The sequence below is a fragment of the Borostomias antarcticus genome (assembly GCF_949987555.1).
Source record: "Borostomias antarcticus genome assembly, chromosome: 7".
NCBI classification, from domain to species: Eukaryota; Metazoa; Chordata; class Actinopteri; order Stomiiformes; family Stomiidae; genus Borostomias; species Borostomias antarcticus.
In genome coordinates, this window is record NC_140240.1 from 3,806,566 (window position 1) to 3,827,747 (window position 21,182).

Below are 21,182 nucleotides of genomic sequence, written 5' to 3' on the forward strand. Positions count from 1 at the left end.
CTAACTTTTCGGTAGCATGTGTTGTGCCAAGTGCATTGGCAAGAAAACTGCAGATCGAATCCAGCGTGGATTAGCATACTCATTCAGTTAATGCTATATCCGGAGATGGGCGCACAACATTTGAGCTGGACCAGCACATCGGGGCTGTTATTGGAAAGACAGCACTCTCGCTTTGTAAAATAAAGAAAACAATTATTAAAAGATATTACAAATGATACAAATATTATAATAGCAACTGTAGAATATATATAACCAATGATTTTGCACAAAGTAGCTCTTGCTAATCTTAAACTGATGCTTAATGCTAGCAAAACAAAGTTTATGGTGTTTACTAGAAGTAAAAAAAAGTCCCTTTTCTAGGTATTAAGACAAGAAATGGGTCTAACATTGAAAGAGTTTCAGAATATAAATATCTGGGTATCTAGCTGGATGATACATTTAATTTTAAATACCACATTAATGTCTTAACAGGTAAATTACGCTAATATATATGGCAATGCTGCAGCTACTGATCTGGTACCTCTAAACTCTGTATATCACTCTGCTATTAGATTAATTACTGATGATACATTTTATACACACCATTGTATCTTATATGACAGAGTTGGTTGGCCGTCTTTAGAAATGAGAAGAAAAAGACATTGGTATCTCTTTATTTTCAAGCCTTTAACGGGAAAGCTGCCTCTATATCTCACATCAATGTTGAACTATTCTACAAATCCATTTTCTACAAGGTCTATGGACTTTCTCACTTTACAGACCCCCTTTATTTCCTCTGACATGGGTAAAGCTGCCTTTTCTGCACTGGCTGCAAGTTCTTGGAACCAGCTCCAATATTTGTTTTTAAATAGTCACACTTCCTGAATATGGTCTCTTTAGAAGTATGGTAAATAAGTTATTTGTCTCAATCTGTGATTGTTTATGAAATTATGTATTTTCTTATATTTCCTAATTGATTATTATTGTGCTATATTATGTTGTTATGGAGGATTATTATACTTCTAATCATTTTTATCACTCAACACACTTGTAAATGAGGATAACCTCAATGTGTTTTTGAGTATAAATAAAGGTTTGAATGAATGAATGAACATAAGAACATGAACGTGGCAATATTGTCAGGTCTGCCACCAACACTAGGCTTGAAAGTATATATCTGGAGGCAGGAAATCCACCAGTAAAATATTCAATAAGGACAACATTGTGTGGGTTGTGGGTTTAAATATAGTGCACTCTAGGGATATCTTTCCTTCCTCAGTCTCGGTTGTGTTCTGGCCGATACATCAACAGCTCAGCTTTAGGAGGGTGACATTAATACTGTAGGACTGCACAGCCCAACAGGACTGCAAACGCTCTCCTTTTAATCCTGGTCCCCACAGCCTTTGGTCGAAGTGTTGCGACATTGATGAAAATAGGAGCAGAAAAGTGTTACCAAACTTGTCTAGGCCATTGTGAGCTCCCATCTGTATAGTGTGACCCAGGCCTTTCAAACGTTTACACAACCACCTCTCCAAAACACACACACTCACTGGTCTCACACACCTCAGTTGCCGCCAACACACCGCCCTAGTGAGCCACCATCTTTAGTACGGAACCCAGGAGTGAAAAATCACACAAAAACAAATGGTTGGCAACTTCTCTCCCTCTCTCCAGCCAGTCTGTCTTCCCTGTCCTGGGATGAGCTCCAGTTTAATTGGTGGACGGTGGTTCCAGAGGCAGGGGGCTGCCAGGGGAAGATAAAGAGTTTTTTTCCCGGGGCATGAGGAGAGGAGAGCGGGGGAGGGCTGATGGAGGGAGCCGCTCCCGCCGCTCCAGCGGCTGCATTAGCCCCACGCTTTATAATTTTGTGAAGAGGGCACTTCCAGTGGCTTGCTCATTACTCACACGCCAGACTGGGGCGCTGGCTCTCTCTCTTTCCTCTCTCTCTCGCTCTCTCTCTCTCTCTCTAGTCCCTCTGTTTCCCATCTCTCCATTTTTAGTATGTCCCTCAGCTCCGTGACCTCCTGGCTCCCCAGGGCCAATTCTCTCCATTGTTATTTTGACCCACCAGTGCCGTCAGTGCATTTCTCCTCCACTCTCGCCGAATGTGTCTGACACTCTCTTTTGTCAGCATGGCGGCCATTTGTTCTACAGTTTTATAACATGTCACAGAGAGTAATTGTGAGGTGAGGCTAATTCAGAACTAGTCTACAGTAGCTGGTGAAGATCCAAGTTGGTTTGGTTCTGAAACGGACAGAAGGGCACTGATCATAGTCATGACCCTCATTCATAATCATCTCGCTCATTGAATTGCAGTATGGCAGAAGCTCATTTACACAAGTAGAGTCACAAGGTTTACTCCATCACTGAGGGATTGGTATGGTGTGAAGCAAGAGCCAGACTGAGCGCAATTTAGATAAGATAATGAAATGCCTCAAGGGGAGATTTGTAACACATACTTTAGTGAAACGAGGAGCATATAATTGCATGTATTGTGCCTTACATGTACAGTGATGTGAAGCAATTGACCCCTTTGCCGATGCATTTTTGCCTTTGATGTCTATGGTGGTTTGAATTCATACAGTATCAATTAATTGTCGCCCCACCCGGGGGAAAAGGACATTAGATCGCTGTGTACATTTGTTTGTTCATTAGTCTGTCACACATGTACCAGAGGCCACCACCTAGTGGCGCTTGGCACAATTATTTTTTTCCTATTGACAATTACATTTTGCTTTCTGCATAAAAAACTATGCTTGGTGAATTAGTAAAAGTATAGTCTATTCTACTTAGGGGATCGTCGTTTCTAAATCCACAGAGTTCAGAGCTTGAGGTGTTAAAGGTGTAGTTCAGAATTTTGGACATATAGGACCTTTTCAACTTACCCATTATGTACCTGTAGTTGTGCACCGCCAGCATAGTAGGTAAGTCGAAAATGAGGCCCAATGTCAAACATTATGAACTATCCCTTTAATTAGCTCTTTTGGTGCTTGTTCTAAATGTTAGGATTTGCATTCTGTTATTATTGAGGTTAGGTGCATTGGTACAAGTATCATTCCTTATAGTCATTTTATTTCACAACATAGATGAGATGACTTATTTTGGCAATTTGATCATGTTGGATAGATCAGAGATAGAGGTTGGCTAGGTATTATATGTGTCCAACTGTGAAGAATTTAGTCATGCTCGTTGGCGGGGAGTTGGTGGAAATTTGGGAGGCTGAGCTTTTAATCCTGCGATTGTAGTTCAGGTACACGGTTTGAGGCTCGCACTCAAGACAGAATGAGCTCTCCTGAGTAGCACGGACGAGTGAAATCCAGCTCTGCAAAGCTCCACACAGCAGTGCTTTTGAATTCCATGCACTTAGACATAACGAGCATCTCTCGGAAAGAGAAACAGGCTGAATGAACTGTATCACACTAAATCCCTTGATTTAACTGCAGACGGTCGGACATTTCACAAATGCAGGAAGAACATAACTCCATTTGCTTTGTGTTGCCATGACCCAAGCAAAAAACGGACTGGTGCACAGTACATCTTTGCTGGACAGTATATTAGATATTCACATGTGAACATTCGTACCTCTCGATATTCAGACTTTCACATTTCACCAAACCGCATCCACTGTCAAGACTGCATTCAATATATAAAATAGCATGTTTCCAATTGCGTGGCTCATACCTTTCTGCTAAGATTAGACTAACTTTATATCTGTCTGTCTCTTTGTCTGTCCGTCTGTCTACAGAGGGAGGAACCTGTGAGGTCATCGCTGCCCACCGGTGCTGTAATAAGAACCGGATCGAGGAGCGCTCCCAGACCGTCAAATGCTCCTGTCTACCAGGGAAAGTGGCCGGGACGACACGCAACAAACCATCCTGTGTGGATGGTAAGAGCACACTCGTGATTATGTTACACACATGTTGTCACTACTATTTGGAAGGATTCATCATTATACAGCCCCAGTCGTACTGTATGTGGCTAGGCGTTTCACTGCCCTGGCATCCGGACTGAATAAGACACACAGCAAACTCCTTCTGTCGCGGTGATGTCATTCCTGAGCAGAATGAAACAGCCATGACAGCGCTGTTGAGGACGATGGGAGTCGTCTGATGGGAAACAGAGTGTGACTCATGTGCCCGGTTGAACACGAGGGAATGGAGCGTGTTTCAGATCACGGCCTCGAACCACCTGTGGTCATAGAACGGAATAACCAACGAACAGCAGCTGAGGGCTGCTCCGCGCTGACACACCTCAGTCACCTCGCTGTGGAGACAGTCAACAAGGTGATGCAGCTATAGTCAAGCTAGGCTGCCATCACAGCTCATTTACAGTGAGGGAAATAATAATTTGATCCCCTGCTTGATTTTATAAGTTTGCCCACTGACAAAGAAATGATCAGTCTATAATTTTAATGGTAGGTTAACAGTGAGAGACAGAATAACAACAACAAAATCCATGTGTTTGCGTTTTTCTGCAATGTGTTTTTCTGGATTTTTTTTCTTATTCTGTCTCTCACTGTTAAAATAAACCTACCATTAAAATTATAGATTGATCATGTCTTTGTCAGTGGGCAAACGTACAAAATCAACAGATCAAATTATTATTTCCCACACTGTATCTCTCCTTAGCCTCTATCTCCACACCTCAACAAGGCACGTGCTGGGATGGCTGGCTTCACAAAGGAGTCACTAGCCATGTTTCCATCCACTTGTCAATCGAATTGTGTGAGGATCGCTAAAAATATGAATGTGAATAAAGCCGGTGAACGTGCGTTTCCATCTAGAGCTTTAAATCGGATAAAGCATTTATCACAAAATACTTTTATCGAACAAGAGAAAATCCGATGAGATCGACAGTACAAAGTTTTTGTCGATTTTCATGATTTTTAATCGAATTTTACTGTTTCCATAAGGCATTTTTAATTCGATATAACTTAATTCGCATAAAACGTGTGGATGGAAACATGGCTACTCTCAGACATCTCCATTATGAGTGATGTCGTTATAAGGGCCAGACCTGATCAGTCCTTCTCACCGTCTTGGTTAGCCTCTGCTGATACCTTGATGAGGAGATTTGTGAATATGAATTAGATATGAGCCTTGAGCTAGAAGAGATTATTTATTCCTAACTCGATGTGAAATTTCATTAAAAGTTCCAAACATTGTTTTGTACCAGGCAGAGGGTGAAAAACTTGTTGATTCATTTACCGAGTTGTGACCGTGAGATACAATAGATTGCAGCTTTTTTGCTCTGTTTAGTCCCATGTAAAGGCAATGCCACTTTATCTGTACCCTCAAAAACATGGGGCTGAAAGATGGAGCTGGAGTCTTAAACACACGACCAAGCCAGACAAACAAGAGCAGCCTCCGGTCATCAGAGAGAGAGAGCATTCCTTCTGTCATGCAACCCAAAAACACCAGCTCCACCCTTCAGGGTAATGTGTCTTATGCGGGTGAGAATACATGTCAGACTGCTCTAGCTTCTCTCCACCCCACCACTTTGACATAATCAGTTTGATAGGATCCATAGTGCTGTGGGCGGGGGGGGGGTACAGTATGAAGGAGTGTGAAAGAGAGAGGAAGGGAGGAGTGTGTGGGGGGGGGGGGTTGGGGAGGTGGGGGAGGGATGTTTGGATGGAGGAGAGGAGGGGGGCTGCGAGATGTTCACACTTCATGCTTCCGTGCCCCTGACTCCTGCAGCGATGGAAGGTTCCCTGTTACTGTATTGATCAGTAACCTGCTGTAACCTGCTAAGAAACTGAGGACGGCAATGGAAATGACAAGTCAGTGAACAGCGATGCTCCAGCAGTGAGCATCGCCACGCCTCCCAGAGAGAGGAGAGGCGCGGAGACCGAACACACAGCCGCCCGCCGGTGTCCACGAGAGCGGGAGGCTCTCTCTCTTTGTCTCTCAGCCCCCCACACTCAATAGGGATGCACAGATCAACAATTTTTTCACCGCCCCTACCGAAGTTGTACAGAAAGTATCTGCCGATGCGGAGTAACGCTACTGATACAGACTTTTTCTGTTCAAAGCACTAGGCGGCTGTATGCGAGCCCTGCAAGCTGGAGCAGGGCTCTGCAGGCTTAAATGTGAAAGAAAACGGAATGAATACGTTGATTGTTGTATTTTCAGGCCCAACATTTGCATAACGTATAGTGTAATACTTCTGTAAGAAGCCTGGTGACAGACCTCACAGGACAGCATTTTTGTGTTGGGGTGCACATAGTCTGGGAGCCAGACTCTCTACGGAGGAGGGAGTCTGGACTTCAGCCGCTTAGAATTTGTAAAAGGAAGTTCTTAAAAAAACGCATCACTTCCGGTCCGGACTGTCTACTACTCTCTATGGAGTTTTGACAGGATATCCGCCCGTTTTTTCCCCAACTTCCTTCAACAAAATTTCAGCGCCTGAATACCAGACGTAGTAGACAATCCGGACAGGAAGTCGACTCGTCTGGCCCGCGAGACTAGGGTGCAGAAGGTCCACAGACTGAATGGTTTGTTTGGAGGAGCCGTGGGCTGCTGTAGGACCGTCTGAGGGATTATGGACTAGTGGAGTCAGTAGCCATGTTTCCATCCACACGTTTTATGCGAATTAAATTATATCGAATTAAAAATGCCTTATGGAAACAGTAAAATTCGCTTAAAAATCATGAAAATCGACAAAAAGTTTGTACTGTCGATCTCATCGGATTTTCTCTTGTTCGATAAAAGTCTTTTGTGATAAATGCTTTATCCGATTTAAAGCTCTAGATGGAAACGCACGTTCACCGGCTTTATTCGCATTCATATTTTTAGCGATCCTCACACAATTCGATTGACAAGTGGATGGAAACATGGCTAGTGTCCTGTCCCGTAGGGGGGCTTTGGCCCGGCCCAGATGGACCTCCTCCGCAGGTCCCTGATTATTAATGTTCCGTCTCTGCGAGTAACGATGCCGCTACTCAGCCCACTCAGCCTCATCTCACTCCGCCCTCCCACCACCCACACACACACACACACACACGCACACACACACACACACACACACACACACTTATACACCGAAGGGAACACCTGCCGGGACTGTCCCCATACACACTCACACACGCCTCCCCACTGGAGGGAACACCTGCCGGGACTGTCCCCATACACACACACACACACACACACACACACACACACACACACACACACACAAACATGAATCATACATACACTGGCTGCTGAGACCGTCAACGATAAGGAGAGTCTACGCTCACAGCACAGGAGACATATTCAGGCACCAAAGCGAAAGTTGAAAACTCCTCTTTTTTCAAATGATCTTCTCAAGAAGGGGGGGGGGGGGGTGGGGGGGCGTCGCTGTCAGATTGTCCCAGCATGGGAATTGGTTACTATCTTTGGCTAGGTGAACTACATCCTGGTTCTGTCAGGGCAAACAAGCCTCCTAGTGAGGAACAACCCTTTAAACTCTCCTGGTTAAATTAAAACAGGTCCAAAGACTCAGTTTATATCCTCCAGCTCACGCTAGGCTAATCTAATAAACTCAGATTAGATGCTCATCACTGCACCGCTGCCTTTATTCTAGTATGAGACTGTGTGCAAACACACTCACTGAGATACTCATCTACAGTACTTCACACTACACACACACACACACTCAGGCACCAACACACACACACACAAACACACACGCACACACAAACACACACACACACACTATACACAAACAAACACACACGCTTACTTACGCACCAACACGCACACACACACACACATACACACACACACACACACACAGTATTTTATCCTGTAGCTGCTGTAGTAATAATCTCCCAACACATACAGACATGCATACAGACATACACATACTGTGTTCACACACAAACACACACACACACTTATGTGTCCCTCTTGAGCATGTTGAAGCTTGGTGCTGGCCACTGATGGGGAAGGAAACCTTCTGTTTGGCTGCCAGCGGGTAATGCTGAGCATGACAGGTTGTCATGGTACATTTGAGAAATGTCCATGGGAAACCACACATGGACACTACATCAAGAGATTCCGACTCTTCCATACACTCATCTGATCAAAAGGATCTATCTGAATAGAGCCAGCCACAGAATATCAAAAGCACTCTGACAGAGATGCATGTGATGAGATGCATGCATATGAAAGCCTCAGAAAGATATTGTCTTTTCAAAAGCCAACCCATCTCCATGGCTCGTTGCACATCAGCCAGAAATCTCTTCATTAGCAGTAATGTTACTTTGATGAGCAAGTTACATCAAAGGCAACACAGTTATGTTGGATAGAACCAGTTGTCTGTGTCTGCATTGCCCACTCTACCGCCTCACAACACATATGCTATGCACACTCTCCAGTCTAGTGTATATAAGAAATCTATATTTGTACTTACTGTAGGGATGTTTGCAAAGTTTTTATGAGCTCTAGTCTGACTCAACAGAGGTTTTGGGGATAACTCATTTATTACTGCCCAGTCAGCGGCGCCGAATCATGTGGTCGGCCAATCCAGACTATGTGAAACAACCTAGCAACCGCTTTGCCAAAGACGATTGTGATTGGTTTACAGGAATATAACGTTTTTTTCCCACCATATCCCTGAATGGTAATTGATAGATAAGATAAGATACTTTAATAATCCCTACTGTATGGGGGAGATTTGGGGTTTCAGTAGTGGAAAAAGTACAGCAGCAGTGGGAAAAAGTACAGCGAAATAGATAGACAACATACATAGATATACATAATAGATAAAAATTAAATTACAATAAAATTTAAAGAAAGAAATGTATACAGTATGCATAAATATAGGATATATACATGTACTGTACATACATACAGGTACTGTACATACATACATACATACAGTTACACAGGCCTATATCCATACTGTACACACACACACATTCATTAATTAATTCATTCATTCATTAGGGCTGGCCCGAGTAATTTGAGTATTCCACTATTCGTTCGGTACGTTAGTATTCAGAGCTCAATTCAGTATTCGGAGTAGGCTACTTAAGCAATTGACCACGAGAGGCTGTGGGTTACAGGGGATTTAACAACAGCTACGGGGCGTTGTTTTGGACACTGTGTGTCACTGTGTGCTTTGCGGTTTGTCACTGGTTGTGAAAATCTGACCCATCATTGCACATTGTATAAAAAAGCAGAATGGTCATCTCTGTTTGAAAGGAGAAACACTCATCGGTTGACTTTTACTTATAAAGCTCTCCTTGGTGTTGTCCCGTCCTATCTAGGAAACTACCTAATTAGGAATCAAGGACATTGCACCTTTCGATCGTCTGACTTCTTTACACTGACTGTCCCTCGAGTGTTCACAGAACTGGGGAAAAAGGCATTTCGCTCTGCTGCTCCCTCTGCATGGAATTCCTTGCAAGCTGACTTAAAATTGCCTGAACTGATCCTGTTTGACAGCTTTGTTGAAATTCTCAAGGATAAGGAACTTGAAAGCCCAGATCCCAATACCTACATATTCCAGAGGGAAGCAAAAAAACAGTTTCACCCAGGGAGCCAGCTATCCAGTTGTTGCACCATGACAGAGCTGGCCTTCCTCACCAGCTTGTTCGGCTTGTTTGTCTCCCCAGACCTAGTATTTCCTCCCCAGCAGGCCACGGAAAAGAAGGGTGCTGGCTAGCATAGACTGGTAGAACATCCACAGCAGCCTGCTTCACACATCAAAGGGACCTTAGCCTCCTAAGGAAGAACAGTCTGCCCTTTCCTTTCCTGTAGACGGCATCAGTGTTGTCTGTCCAGTCCAGTTTGTTGTTCAGGTGCACTTGGATGAGTCCACCATTTAAATTTGGGGGTTGAGGGTCTCTTGTCCCTTCTGAAGTCCACCACCAACTCCTTGGTTTTGCTGATGTTGAGTTGGAGCTGGTTCTCCTCAGACCATCTGATGAATCTCCTGACCACTGTTGTAGAATTTCTCGTTCAATATGGGTTAAGGAGCAAAACAGTTCAACAGAGTTACCAGAGTTTATTGATCCAAGGATTGTTACAAACACTCGAGTGGCTTCTTGTCAAGCAACCTGCATCAAGGCTGGTCAGTTGAGAGAGTGCACCAATGTGATCTGTGTCTCTGCTTTTAACCAGAAGCTCTGCAACTCCCCCTGCTGCCCTTTCCACACCACCCTAAGTGTAAAGATAACCAACTGGCAATTAGCCCCCCTTTCCAAACACACACATCCTCCAAACCTCTCTGTGACCCCAACCCCTTGTCTTCCCATTGTAACATTGTACTGAACAATTTTTTTAAAATTATAATTTACCCTTACACCACATCCTGCAGGTGGCACGCTCCAGAGTTGTGGCTGAAGTCGGTGGTGTAGAGGGAGAGCAGGAAAAGTGACAGGGAGTCCGGCCAGACCCTTTCACCAGTGCTGGCACAGCGTAAATGAAGTGTGGAGATCTGTTATCCAGATTTCTGGATAACGGAGTCTAAATCTGAAAGTATCAAAATCAAGTCACACCAAAATGAGCTTCAAAGCCCCTTATCAAAGAGTGGAGTTCAGAGCTCAAGGTCTTCATGCCTCGTGCCTGCTAGCAGGAGCCCTGCCTGCTGGGCAGTGGAGACAGTCTGAGGGGGAGGTCAGAGGAGCGTGCTGTGGCGCGGAACGTACAGTCATACCTCTTCTGTTGCTTCACACCGGCCACGGAGGAACCAGGACACTAACAAACACGAAGGGGTCCGTGGGTCAGGGAGATTTCTGTTTGCTGTGACAAGTTTTCATGTAATGAATTGGAACACGATGCCATCTTCTGACTTTGTCGCCTTCTGCGCAAGACATAATTAGGCGCTTGTTAAATCTGTTGAGAGATAAGGTGACCCTCAGTGGGGGTGACATTCAGGGATTTACTCTTCCTCGGTTCTGTCTCGAGTCATTTCCTATCATCTTTGCCATGTTCCATCCCTAAAACATTCTCACCATAGCAATATCCACTGAGGAATGGCTTGTAAATAGTAGCAGTAGTTTCTGTAATTACATATTCCCTGTTGAGTGTCAGTATCTCTCTTTAGAATCTCTCTTCAGTAAATAGCAACACACACACACACACACACACACACACACACACACATATACAATTCCAGGGGTACGGGATGCAGGTGCCAGGTTATTCATTAGGGGTGTGAGATCCAGACAATGTTGTGATTGAAACGCCAAACGACAGCATCTCGGTAGCCAATCAAGAGCCGGGCTGTCTCTCTGAAGAGCAGAGATTAATGCAGTATGAAGCCTGTAAGACTGACCTCGGGCCCGGGGTCTCTGTCTCTGTCCCATGGTGATTATAGGCTGTCTTCATTACCCAGGCCCAGCTGACCTTCGCAGGCCTTATTACTGCCATTACACAGCCACCAGTCTCTCCAGGACAACAGTCCGTCTCCCTCCTCGGTCTCTCTCTGTTTGGCTGGGGAGAGACACTCTCTGCAGGCAAGGTTTTACAGTAAATCAACTAGCTCATTATAGCCACTCATTCTCTCTTCGCGAAATGGCTGAGAGAAGATTTCCTGGATCAATTGATTGGGAAAGAAGTGAGGGATGGATCAGAGAGGCAGAGTGCTGTGAGGTGGATTGACTGGAGAGAGGAAGAGAGGAAGGCATACTCTAGATAGGCAGAGAGGGAGAGATGGAAAGAGAGAGAGATAGAGATGGTTTATATATATATATATCTATATATATACTGTAGAGAGAAAGGCATACTCTAGATAGGCAGAGAGGGAGAGATGGAAAGAGAGAGATAGAGATGGTTTATATATATATATATATATATATAAAAAGAAAGAAAGAGTAAACGTAAGTGATATATATACAGTATATATATATATATATATATATATACTGTAGAGAGAAAGGCATACTCTAGATAGGCAGAGAGGGAGAGATGTAAAGAGAGAGATAGAGATGGTTTATATATATATATATATATATACTGTAGATAGAGAGAGGAAAGAAAGAAAGAAAGAAAGAAAGAGTAAGTGTAAGCGAGGGGCATAAAGAGTCCTGATTGGCTGACAGGGCACGGGCCGGGGCAAAGTGGGAGTTCCCTGTTATCTAGCGAGAGCCATCATCGATCCTCACCCACACTGTAAATTAACACCCGCAGAAAAAGCATGAACATTTAAAACCCTGATTGCTTTTTACTCCTGATCTCAAGGTAATCGATTTGAGTGGCACAGCTGGGAGCTGGGGGACACTAAAGAAAACCATCACCAAGTCATTAGAAAGCCTTCATTTTGCTGTGATTAATTTAAGTTCTCAGGTAAACAGTTCTCAGGCTGCCAAGAGAGAAAAAAATAATTCATTGAACACTCAGACATGCGTTCACATCTGGACTTGGACAGAAATCAGTTTTTCGCTGCAGCACAATGTCTTTAATTTGAACTCAGTCCATTTTCCAATGCAGCTTGTCCATCAGCGCAACCGACTCACCTCAAAACAGGATGGATGTGATAGAAGCCACAAGGCTAACATTGTTTTAGGTGCATAATGGAAAACTGTAATTACCATGCATGGACACACACTGCCCTGGGCCTGTGCCTGTGTCCCAGCTCCAGACAGCGTGGTGAACCAACGCTTTTATCAGACACACCGGGATCACCATCCTGCTACAGTCAGACCATCCCAGTCAGGCTCCACCACAGTCCCCTGTAAATTCTACAGTCACAACCTCAGCAGCTTTCCACCCCCTGTGAGGGGGGGGGGGGGTAGAAAGAGAGAGGGATGGGGGGGTGGAAAGCTGCTGAGGTTGTGACTGTAGTGGTGGTGGTAGGAACAGGAAGCTGGGTCGGAGTGAGGGAGGATGCTGGAGGTGGGCTGGGTCACCAGGGAGCTAGGGATGGATCCTAGCCCAGGGATGGCTCTCCTCCAGCGGTCAAGGTCACTGGGAGGTGTCCAGGTCTGGATGGAGCAGTGGACATGGAGCCCTGGGTGTCCACATTAATCCTGGGCCATGTCTCCCTTTACCCCTGCATCTCTCTGGCCCACATCACACTGCTGAAATACATTTTAGCTGTGACATTTCATCTGGCTTGTGTTTTGTAATTTGGCTGCTTGCAAATCAGAATGACTTGCAGCTGCGGCACAGTACATCACTGCAGTATTTGTCAGGGAGTCTGCTTCACACAAAAGCCTGTGAAAGACAGCAAATGTTAAGGATTGATACTGGCTTGTCCTTCTAAGGGCGACGGTGTGAATGTTTCCACTCAGAGATCAAATAAAGGTGTGTTTAACTGTTATTCCAGCTATCATGTGCCCTTTTATGGTAGTGTATGGATTGACTGTACGGCCGCAATAGGCCTACAAACAAATCCCCCCAGCAGAAAACAATGCACAGCACAAAACACAGCATAGCACTCCCAGGTCAGCAAGCCACCCACGACCAAACAGCACATCAAACGAAGGACACAAGTCAGATCCACACAGCTGATAAGGGCACCGCTAATTTTGAAGGTACCTCCCCTACTGACACTAGGGAGCTCTTCTTAAAGCGATGATTGGCTACTACCCATCACATCATGTTATTTATTTGGATCCTGAGTCAAGGTGAAATGATTGAATTGTATAACCCATGAAATGTACATGCCACTGATTGTCCAGCTGGGGGCTATTCTCCATTCACATGTATCCTACGCGACCTTGAATGATTGCACCCATTTCTCTCCCATTGTCATCCATAATATGCCAGGAAGGGCTATTTTAGCATAGAGATGGACCATCACCATACTGTAGCCTGCATTGTGAAGGAATGAAGAACAGATATATCACCCATATCTTCATGTATTTCTCTTTTAAAACCTGGTAGATTGCTGCTACAGGATTCAGAAACGTGTGTTGAATTGTTGACACTCACACTTTGAACTGATAAGGCTCTTGAAGCTTTCCCTGTAAATAACTGTTAACAAGCACATAGCACACCAGTTTAAGCACTAGAGATGAGCGAAAATGAACGAACAAATCTTTTTGAACAACTCTTTTTAGTGTCCGGTATGTACCGAACAGTCTGTCGAACGTCCGACTACCTACACCCACTCCCTGCATGCGGCTTCTTTCGTTGTCTGCGACCGAACGTGAATCGTTCCTCTTGGCTACATAGCATTCTCACTAGCATTATTACTAGCTGGCCTCCTTACTAGCAAACTAGTATTGTTATGTTAAACTCCATTGACTTATGCTAAAAACGTTAGCCGGACACATTTTGGCACTCGGACCATTGAGCTATATAATACATACATACATAATACAGACACATTTGGCCTGACACCACCAAGAGGGGCGGTAATCCTGGGCACACCCAACTAGTTGCAGCTTTGACACAAACCGAATCAATCAACGTAGAGTGGCTTTTAAAAACAATCTTTATTAAAATGCACATGTTGAGTAGTTGCACCGGAGAGAACCTAGTCAGGCATAAAGATGGTTTCGACCTTTGTTCTTTACCCGTTTGCCAGTTAGAAGCAATCGGACAACATGAATCCAAACTGGACACAAAGAGACTCATTTGATGTCAAAGAATATGAAATGGCAGAAAGATACCCATTTGGACAGAAAAGGATCGATACAGTTTCAAACCAGATTAATACAGCTTCATTGGGCATCAAATAATCTCAAATGGCAGAAAGGTTTCCCACTTGGATGGAATTGGACCCTAGGAATCTATAGGAATCCAATCTGGACATAAAGTGTCTCGTTTGGCACAAAAATACCAAATGACAGAAAGACACCCACCTGGACAGGGGCTTAGACACTTTTACCACCAACATACGCCTCCTAGTGGAACCTGCATGTCAGTACACCAATAAAGCCAGAAGGACAAATGATTCCCAAAAGGACCAATGCAAGGTATACCAAAGTGAACATTTGCACAAACAAAGGTGAATCTCCTATCCTCTCCTGTCTCCTCTCATCTTGTCTCATTCCTCTCCTCCTGTCTCCTCTCCTCCTGTCTTCTCTCCTCCTGTCCGATTTCGTCCTGTTGATTTTCCTGGTTCTTAGGACTGGGTTCTGAGGAAAGGTTGCTCTCCTTCAAAATGACTGTGTTTTTCTTCATAGTGACGTGTCATATTGCCACTTCACAAGAGCTACTGTTTCTTGGCATATCAAGCATGCTGGTTTGGTGCTCGTTGGAGAGAGGATGAAGGCATATTTTTCGATCTATTCATCTTTGAATTGCTTATTTTCATTGTTGACTTTTCTTTTGGCCACCTTTGAACATGCCATTTTAGCTACACTAGAAGTAACTGAGGCTAAAAATAATGTCAGGCTAGCTAACTACTACTGTAGCTAGCTAACTGCAGACAAAACTAACATTAGCTGCACTGTCAATGTCAACTCTCCATCTGTGCTTTTAACTCACATGACCCCAGTGTTGTCAGATCAGATTGACAATTTCCCACCTGCCCAATGTCATCAAAGGTAGCCCACATGGGTGGAAAATGTCCCAATCTGGCAAGACTGGCAACACCAACCCCTCAATGCAGAGGACATTCAAAGTGCTGCTTGCAGCTGAGAAAGCGAATAATTTTGACTCATTGCGTTGCGGTGATGTCTTGTAAATAATACAATGAAAAATATAATTTGCTCAGAGTCCGGAGACAGTTGTGGTTCGATCCGGATTCCGACTGGAGTCCAGACTTTGAGGAGGAGAGGAGACAGGAGGAGAGGAAACAGGAGGAGAGTAAGGAGACAAGAGGAGAGGAGACAGGAGAGGATAGGAGAGGAGACAGGACTTGAAATGGTTTTATTCACCTTTGTTTGTGTGTGTGTGTGTGTGGGGGGGGTGGGGGCTTTTCGATTATTGGGGAAAAAATTGTGGACCTTAAGGATTTGTATTTGAGTACCCCTGAACTAGAGACATGTAGGAAGACAAAAATACCAAAGTTGTTTGGTCACCTAGGTGATACAATTTGGTGAAAATATTACTCTTGGCCCCTGGACTATAATACTGGCTAGCATTGAAGAGATGACATACACATATATAGCCTGTGCATATTATATAGCACACAATACAGTACCATCGAAGGGGGGTGGATGTAGGGTAAATATCATTCATCTTCCATGCAAAGTATGCCTCATATTTCAACTCCTCTGGTGAAGAAGCATTTTAATCTCAGGCCTCTCTCTTTCTCTCTCTCTCTCTCTCTCTCTCTCTCTCTCTCCCTCTCTCTCTCTATTCCAAAGGATTGATTTTTCCTTTTCAGATATTACTTTTACCATTTTCAATTTAGAGTGCATTCTGCATTCGAAGTGTTGAATATAAATCCTTCACAGCACTGGTATAATGAAAAACAAGTGTCCGAGTCCTGCCTTTTAGAGCAGACAGAACGGGTAAATGATATGCAGTCCTTTATCAGCCGCTGAGAACAATCATGTGTCGCCTGCAGCCCAATAATTTCAATCATCTCTTTACTGTGATTGGTCACATGATCCTGTTTTCCTGCTCAGCTGAGCAGCAAATAAAACTAATTATAAAAAAAAAAAAACTGTCATCAAGATGGGATGCAGATTTGGTGAAGCTACAGAGGGAGAGGGATAGAGACAGACACACAGAGAGGGAGGGAGACCAGTGTGCGGTAATTACTAGATCTGGTGAACTGCCATGGGCAAGCTCTGGGGTAATGTATGTTTGGTTTGGTGGGTAGAGAGAGAGACAGCAGTGGTGGTAGAGAACATTGAGCTCCTGGCGTTCAGTGAGTCTAGAGATAGGGCGACTTCGCTGAACAGCCTCTGTGGATTCTGTTGGGCCAACAATGGACTGTTGGATGCTGCTCATTTTAATTATCCTATATGGAAAGTGAATTTTGGAACGTATTTGTGTTGTTTGTGTTGTGAATTGAATCTGATTTGATTTGAGTCTGTCACCAATTCTCTCCAGAGTATGGTAGCTTTGTGTTTTTGTGTCTGTGTATGGAACTGAGAGAGAGAGAGAGAGAGAGAGAGAGAGAGAGAGAGAGAGAGAGAGAGAGAGAGAGAGAGAGAGAGAGAGAGAGGATATAGAGAACAGATTAAGCACCATAATGCCTGGGAGCTAGGCTCTGACAGTATCTGGTTGGTTACTCAGCAGGAGATGTTTTGCCCCAATAATTTTTATTGATTGATCGTTACCCTGTAACCTTGGTAATACAGGACTGCAGAAAAACTCCAGGTCAGAGAACTTCCAATTGGGAAACTTCTTGCACTAAGAATACAAGTAAGCATAAGTGAAGGGTGGTAGGCCTACTTTTGCCGGGGAATGGTACTTGGGTGGGGCAGCAACGCTGAACATTTTTAATTGGCTAAATACTGGCAAAGTTTTATTTTAATGCCGCCATGTTTAAATTCACTGTGCAAAAGAAAAGCTTCAGTGTTTAGCGATTGCGTTGATTTTCCAAACCGAATAAATCCCACACATAAACACAAAACTGCTTTCCTAGTTCAATATTGTTGTAACTAACAGAACCGGCCCTCCCTATACGCTCACTACGCAGGTTGTGTAGGGCCCCGCAAATTACGTAAGGCCCCGCCTTCCTCTCCTCTCGTGCCAAAGCAGGTGTCAATCAGTTACAGCGTATGAGAAGATGAATGCCCATTTCGGGCAATGAAAAGAGGGGGGGAAAGCATGAGACTGAATTGCGGGAACAGCAATCAGGTAAACTTCCAGCTCATCCACATCCAGCCTCAGCCAGTACTACCACAGGCCCTGTACAGCCAGCTTCAACAGATACTACAGGCCCAGTACAGCCAGCTTCAACAGATACTACAGGCCCAGTACAGCCAGCTTCAACAGATACTACAGGCCCAGTACAGCCAGCTACTACAGATACCACAGGCCCAGTACAGCCAGCTACAACAGATACTACAGGCCCAGTACAGCCAGCTACAACAGATACCACAGGCCCAGTACAGCCAGCTACAACAGATACCACAGGCACAGTACAGCCAGCTTCAACAGATACTACAGGCCCAGTACAGCGAGCTTCAATAGATACTACAGGCCCAGTACAGCCAGCTTCAACAGATACTACAGGCCCAGTACAGCCAGCTTCAACAGATACTACAGGCCCAGTAAGTACTTATCCTTGGCAGCAGTCGGTAGCTCAGCGGTCTAACAGGCCATTTCATCTGCATCAGCTAGTTACCGGACCACAAGTGGAGCGGCAAAATTGGCCATGCTGCTCCAAGGGGGGGGGGGGGGGTCAATAGAAAAAGGTTTACATGTCTCACGGGTCAGGTAGAAAAATATTTTCCTATGGACAGATTGAGGTTTAAAGTCTTCTGCGTTTGACTGCTTAGAGCATATCACAAGGATTTCTCAACCAATAAATACCACACGTGTAAACACAACTGCTTTCCTGCTTCAATCTTCCAAACCTGAGGGTGAGTTATTTTTTTTCTCTCTCCACCTGCCCTGCGATAAGCAAGCTATAAGCAGATGAGTCACTTGTACTGTCCCTATTTGCGCGGCGCGCAAGAAGCTTTACCCTGCTGTGTGAACCCAAACTACAATGGGTAGTCCTAGGGACGAGGGAGTTCTATTTTGTGGAGCTCCGCCCCACAGGGCCTACTGGACATCATGGTACTGTTTACTAATAGTTAACAGAATTCCCTCAAAAATGAGATGGTACATCTCAAGGGGTTTTATCCTGAAAATAAAATACATTTTCAAATTTTCACTCAAAGACCCACTGCATCCACTTCGGTGGAAACTGGGTTCTTTTGATTGGCTTAGAATGCAAGCATGGAGTGGTGTTTGACAATAATAGTATACTCCGGTTCAGTCAAGAGCTTTCTTCACTGATAGTACCACCTAGGTTCATTGAGACATACAGTACAGCGTGTAGGAACGGGTACTGTCTTGATTGTATTACTTGATAAGCATCTGGAGAACATTTAATACTCTAGTGGTATTGAAATTTTAAGAGGAGTATGGTACAACAAGGCTCGTGAGATATACACTTTCACAAAAATAGCCTACTCTACGGGAATAATACAAACTCAATTCATATAGACATGCAATACATACACACACACACACACACACACACACACACAGATCTTGATTAGAAGATGAGAAAGTATTAGTTTAATCTGATAGCTGGAGGAAGAATGTTGTACATGCTAATGAGAAGCAATTAGTTTTGATTAAAAATGAGATTACTCGCTCTCCATGCAATGTTCCCATACCAAAACAATATAATGATTAATCACTGTTTGGGAAAGACATTTGTTAACAGCCAGTTTTATTCCAAAAATTGCACAAATTGCTCTGAAGAAGGAAGAATGAGAGAACCCATTCAAATGGGTTGATCTTTTATCCAGAAGATTCACGAGAACAAATTCACTCAATTTCACTTACTCTGAAGTATCTGTCCCAAACACCTGTGTGTGTGTGTGTGTGTGTGTGTGTGTGCGTGTGTGTGTGTGCGTGTGTGTGTGTGTGTGTGTGTGTGTGTGTGTGTGTGTGTGTGCGCGCGCGCGCACATGTTTATTCTTTTGTTTTTTCTGTTCCCCTGTAGCGTCCATTGTAATTGGAAAATGGTGGTGTGAGATGGAGCCATGCCTGGAGGGAGAGGAGTGTAAGACCTTGCCTGATAACTCTGGATGGATGTGCTCCTCTGGAAACAAGATCAAGACCACGAGGGTGAGACTTCACATCAGCCTCACACAAACTAACACATACTGTACAGTACAGTACACGCACACACACACACGCACACACACACACACATACCATCAAGTCATCCAGCTAAGCGTAGTCACAGAATTGTTCTCACAGATATTGATTCAAACCTGGGGGTACAGTATTTAATCAAAACATAAACTAATACATACTGTCATGCAGATTTCCCCCAGCTAACTGGCAACATACCAAAAGACACATCTGTATTTGATTAGTTGCAGTTATTTTTCCTTATGTCATGAAAACATCCAAAACATCAGATATTGTCTTAGTTTAGTGAGTTGGATCTCTACAGGCTGTAAGCATCCTATCGTATGACCTGTACCAGAAGAAGACAAGAAGACACTGCTAAATGACTATAATGTAATGTAATGTAATGTAAAACAACACTGTAAACAGCCTGCATCTGCCTCAGGCAAAAGTCAGCACAAAGACAAAGTTAAGAGCAAGTGCATTTCCACAGCCAGTAAGTCTGAATCTGCCATAAGATACGAAAATACCAAGGAGAATAAAGTCCCTGAAGCGAGCTCTCCGCCACTCCGTGACAGGTTGATCACCTGGTTTGTATTCATTCGATTGGCTCCCCAGACCGCGAGCAGCAGCGCCCTCTTCGCTTAGTGCTCCGTGACCATGACTTTGAATAGAAGCAGAGACTAATGTGATCGTGGGGATGGGCCAGCCAGTGAAGGTTAGACCACACAAGGCTTCCCAAGGTGGTTCCGCCAGCTTTTACACTTCAGTATACAGTACATAGTGTACATGGTATCCCAAGCCCAGCTAATGAAAAGTGAAAAGAAGTTGACCGGATGATAAAGTTTTGCCAGTTTTGTCAAGGTAAGAGCTCTCGATACAGTACAACGCCTAGCTTTAAGAGTGATTCTCTGAATGCACTCTATTTAATGATGGGGATTTTATCCTCTCTTAAGGTGGTAGACACCATGATTATCAGGAATAATCATGCAGTGTACTCTCAATGGCGTCTCACTGAGTGAGGCTTCCAGCTTTGTGGAGTAAAAGCATCAGCGGTGTCCCGATAGCAGCAATCATTTACCGGTTAAAGTGTCTCGATTCCAAATATATACATGTCATGTTCTCTTAACTTTCTCTTTGCAGAACACCCAGCCATACTCACCTTTTTAACTCTGGAAGCAGAGTGCAGAGGATGCTTCTACAGAAAAGGTTAGTCTCTCTCAAGCTTGATTTATTTCTCACACATACTGTCGTCACTGTAGAGCCAAAGGAGTGGGACTGACTCATGTGACACAATGACTCCCCCCCCCCCCCCCCCAATACTCAGCAAGAGACTACAAAGTGTGTGTTTACATGCTGTGCATGACTAGACATGCGTGAAAACAAATACTGTGTACACCGCCTCCCACTCAAGATATATATTGTTTTAAACAGCGTACGCCACATGGAACCCCCACATGCCAGGCTGGTTGAGTCGGTAGAGCAAGAGCTTCCTAATCTCAGGGTTGTAGGTTCGAGTCCCATGTTGGGCACAGCTACTGTAGGCATTTCATTGTACCT

The 21,182-nt window shown here is 44.2% G+C and overlaps 1 protein-coding gene across 1 annotated transcript in view; it reads left to right on the forward strand.

Moving 5' to 3' along the window:
* Positions 1–20,792, forward strand: part of tafa1b (TAFA chemokine like family member 1b) — a gene marked incomplete at both ends in the record, with an annotated part of 127,431 nt that extends 106,639 nt beyond the window's left edge. Inside the window, 3 exons of the mRNA XM_084440749.1 lie at positions 3,725–3,865; positions 19,489–19,613; positions 20,766–20,792. Coding sequence (XP_084296875.1) covers positions 3,725–3,865; positions 19,489–19,613; positions 20,766–20,792 — 293 coding nt within the window. The remainder of the gene's footprint in view (positions 1–3,724; positions 3,866–19,488; positions 19,614–20,765) is intronic.
* Positions 20,793–21,182: the final 390 nt, after the last annotated feature.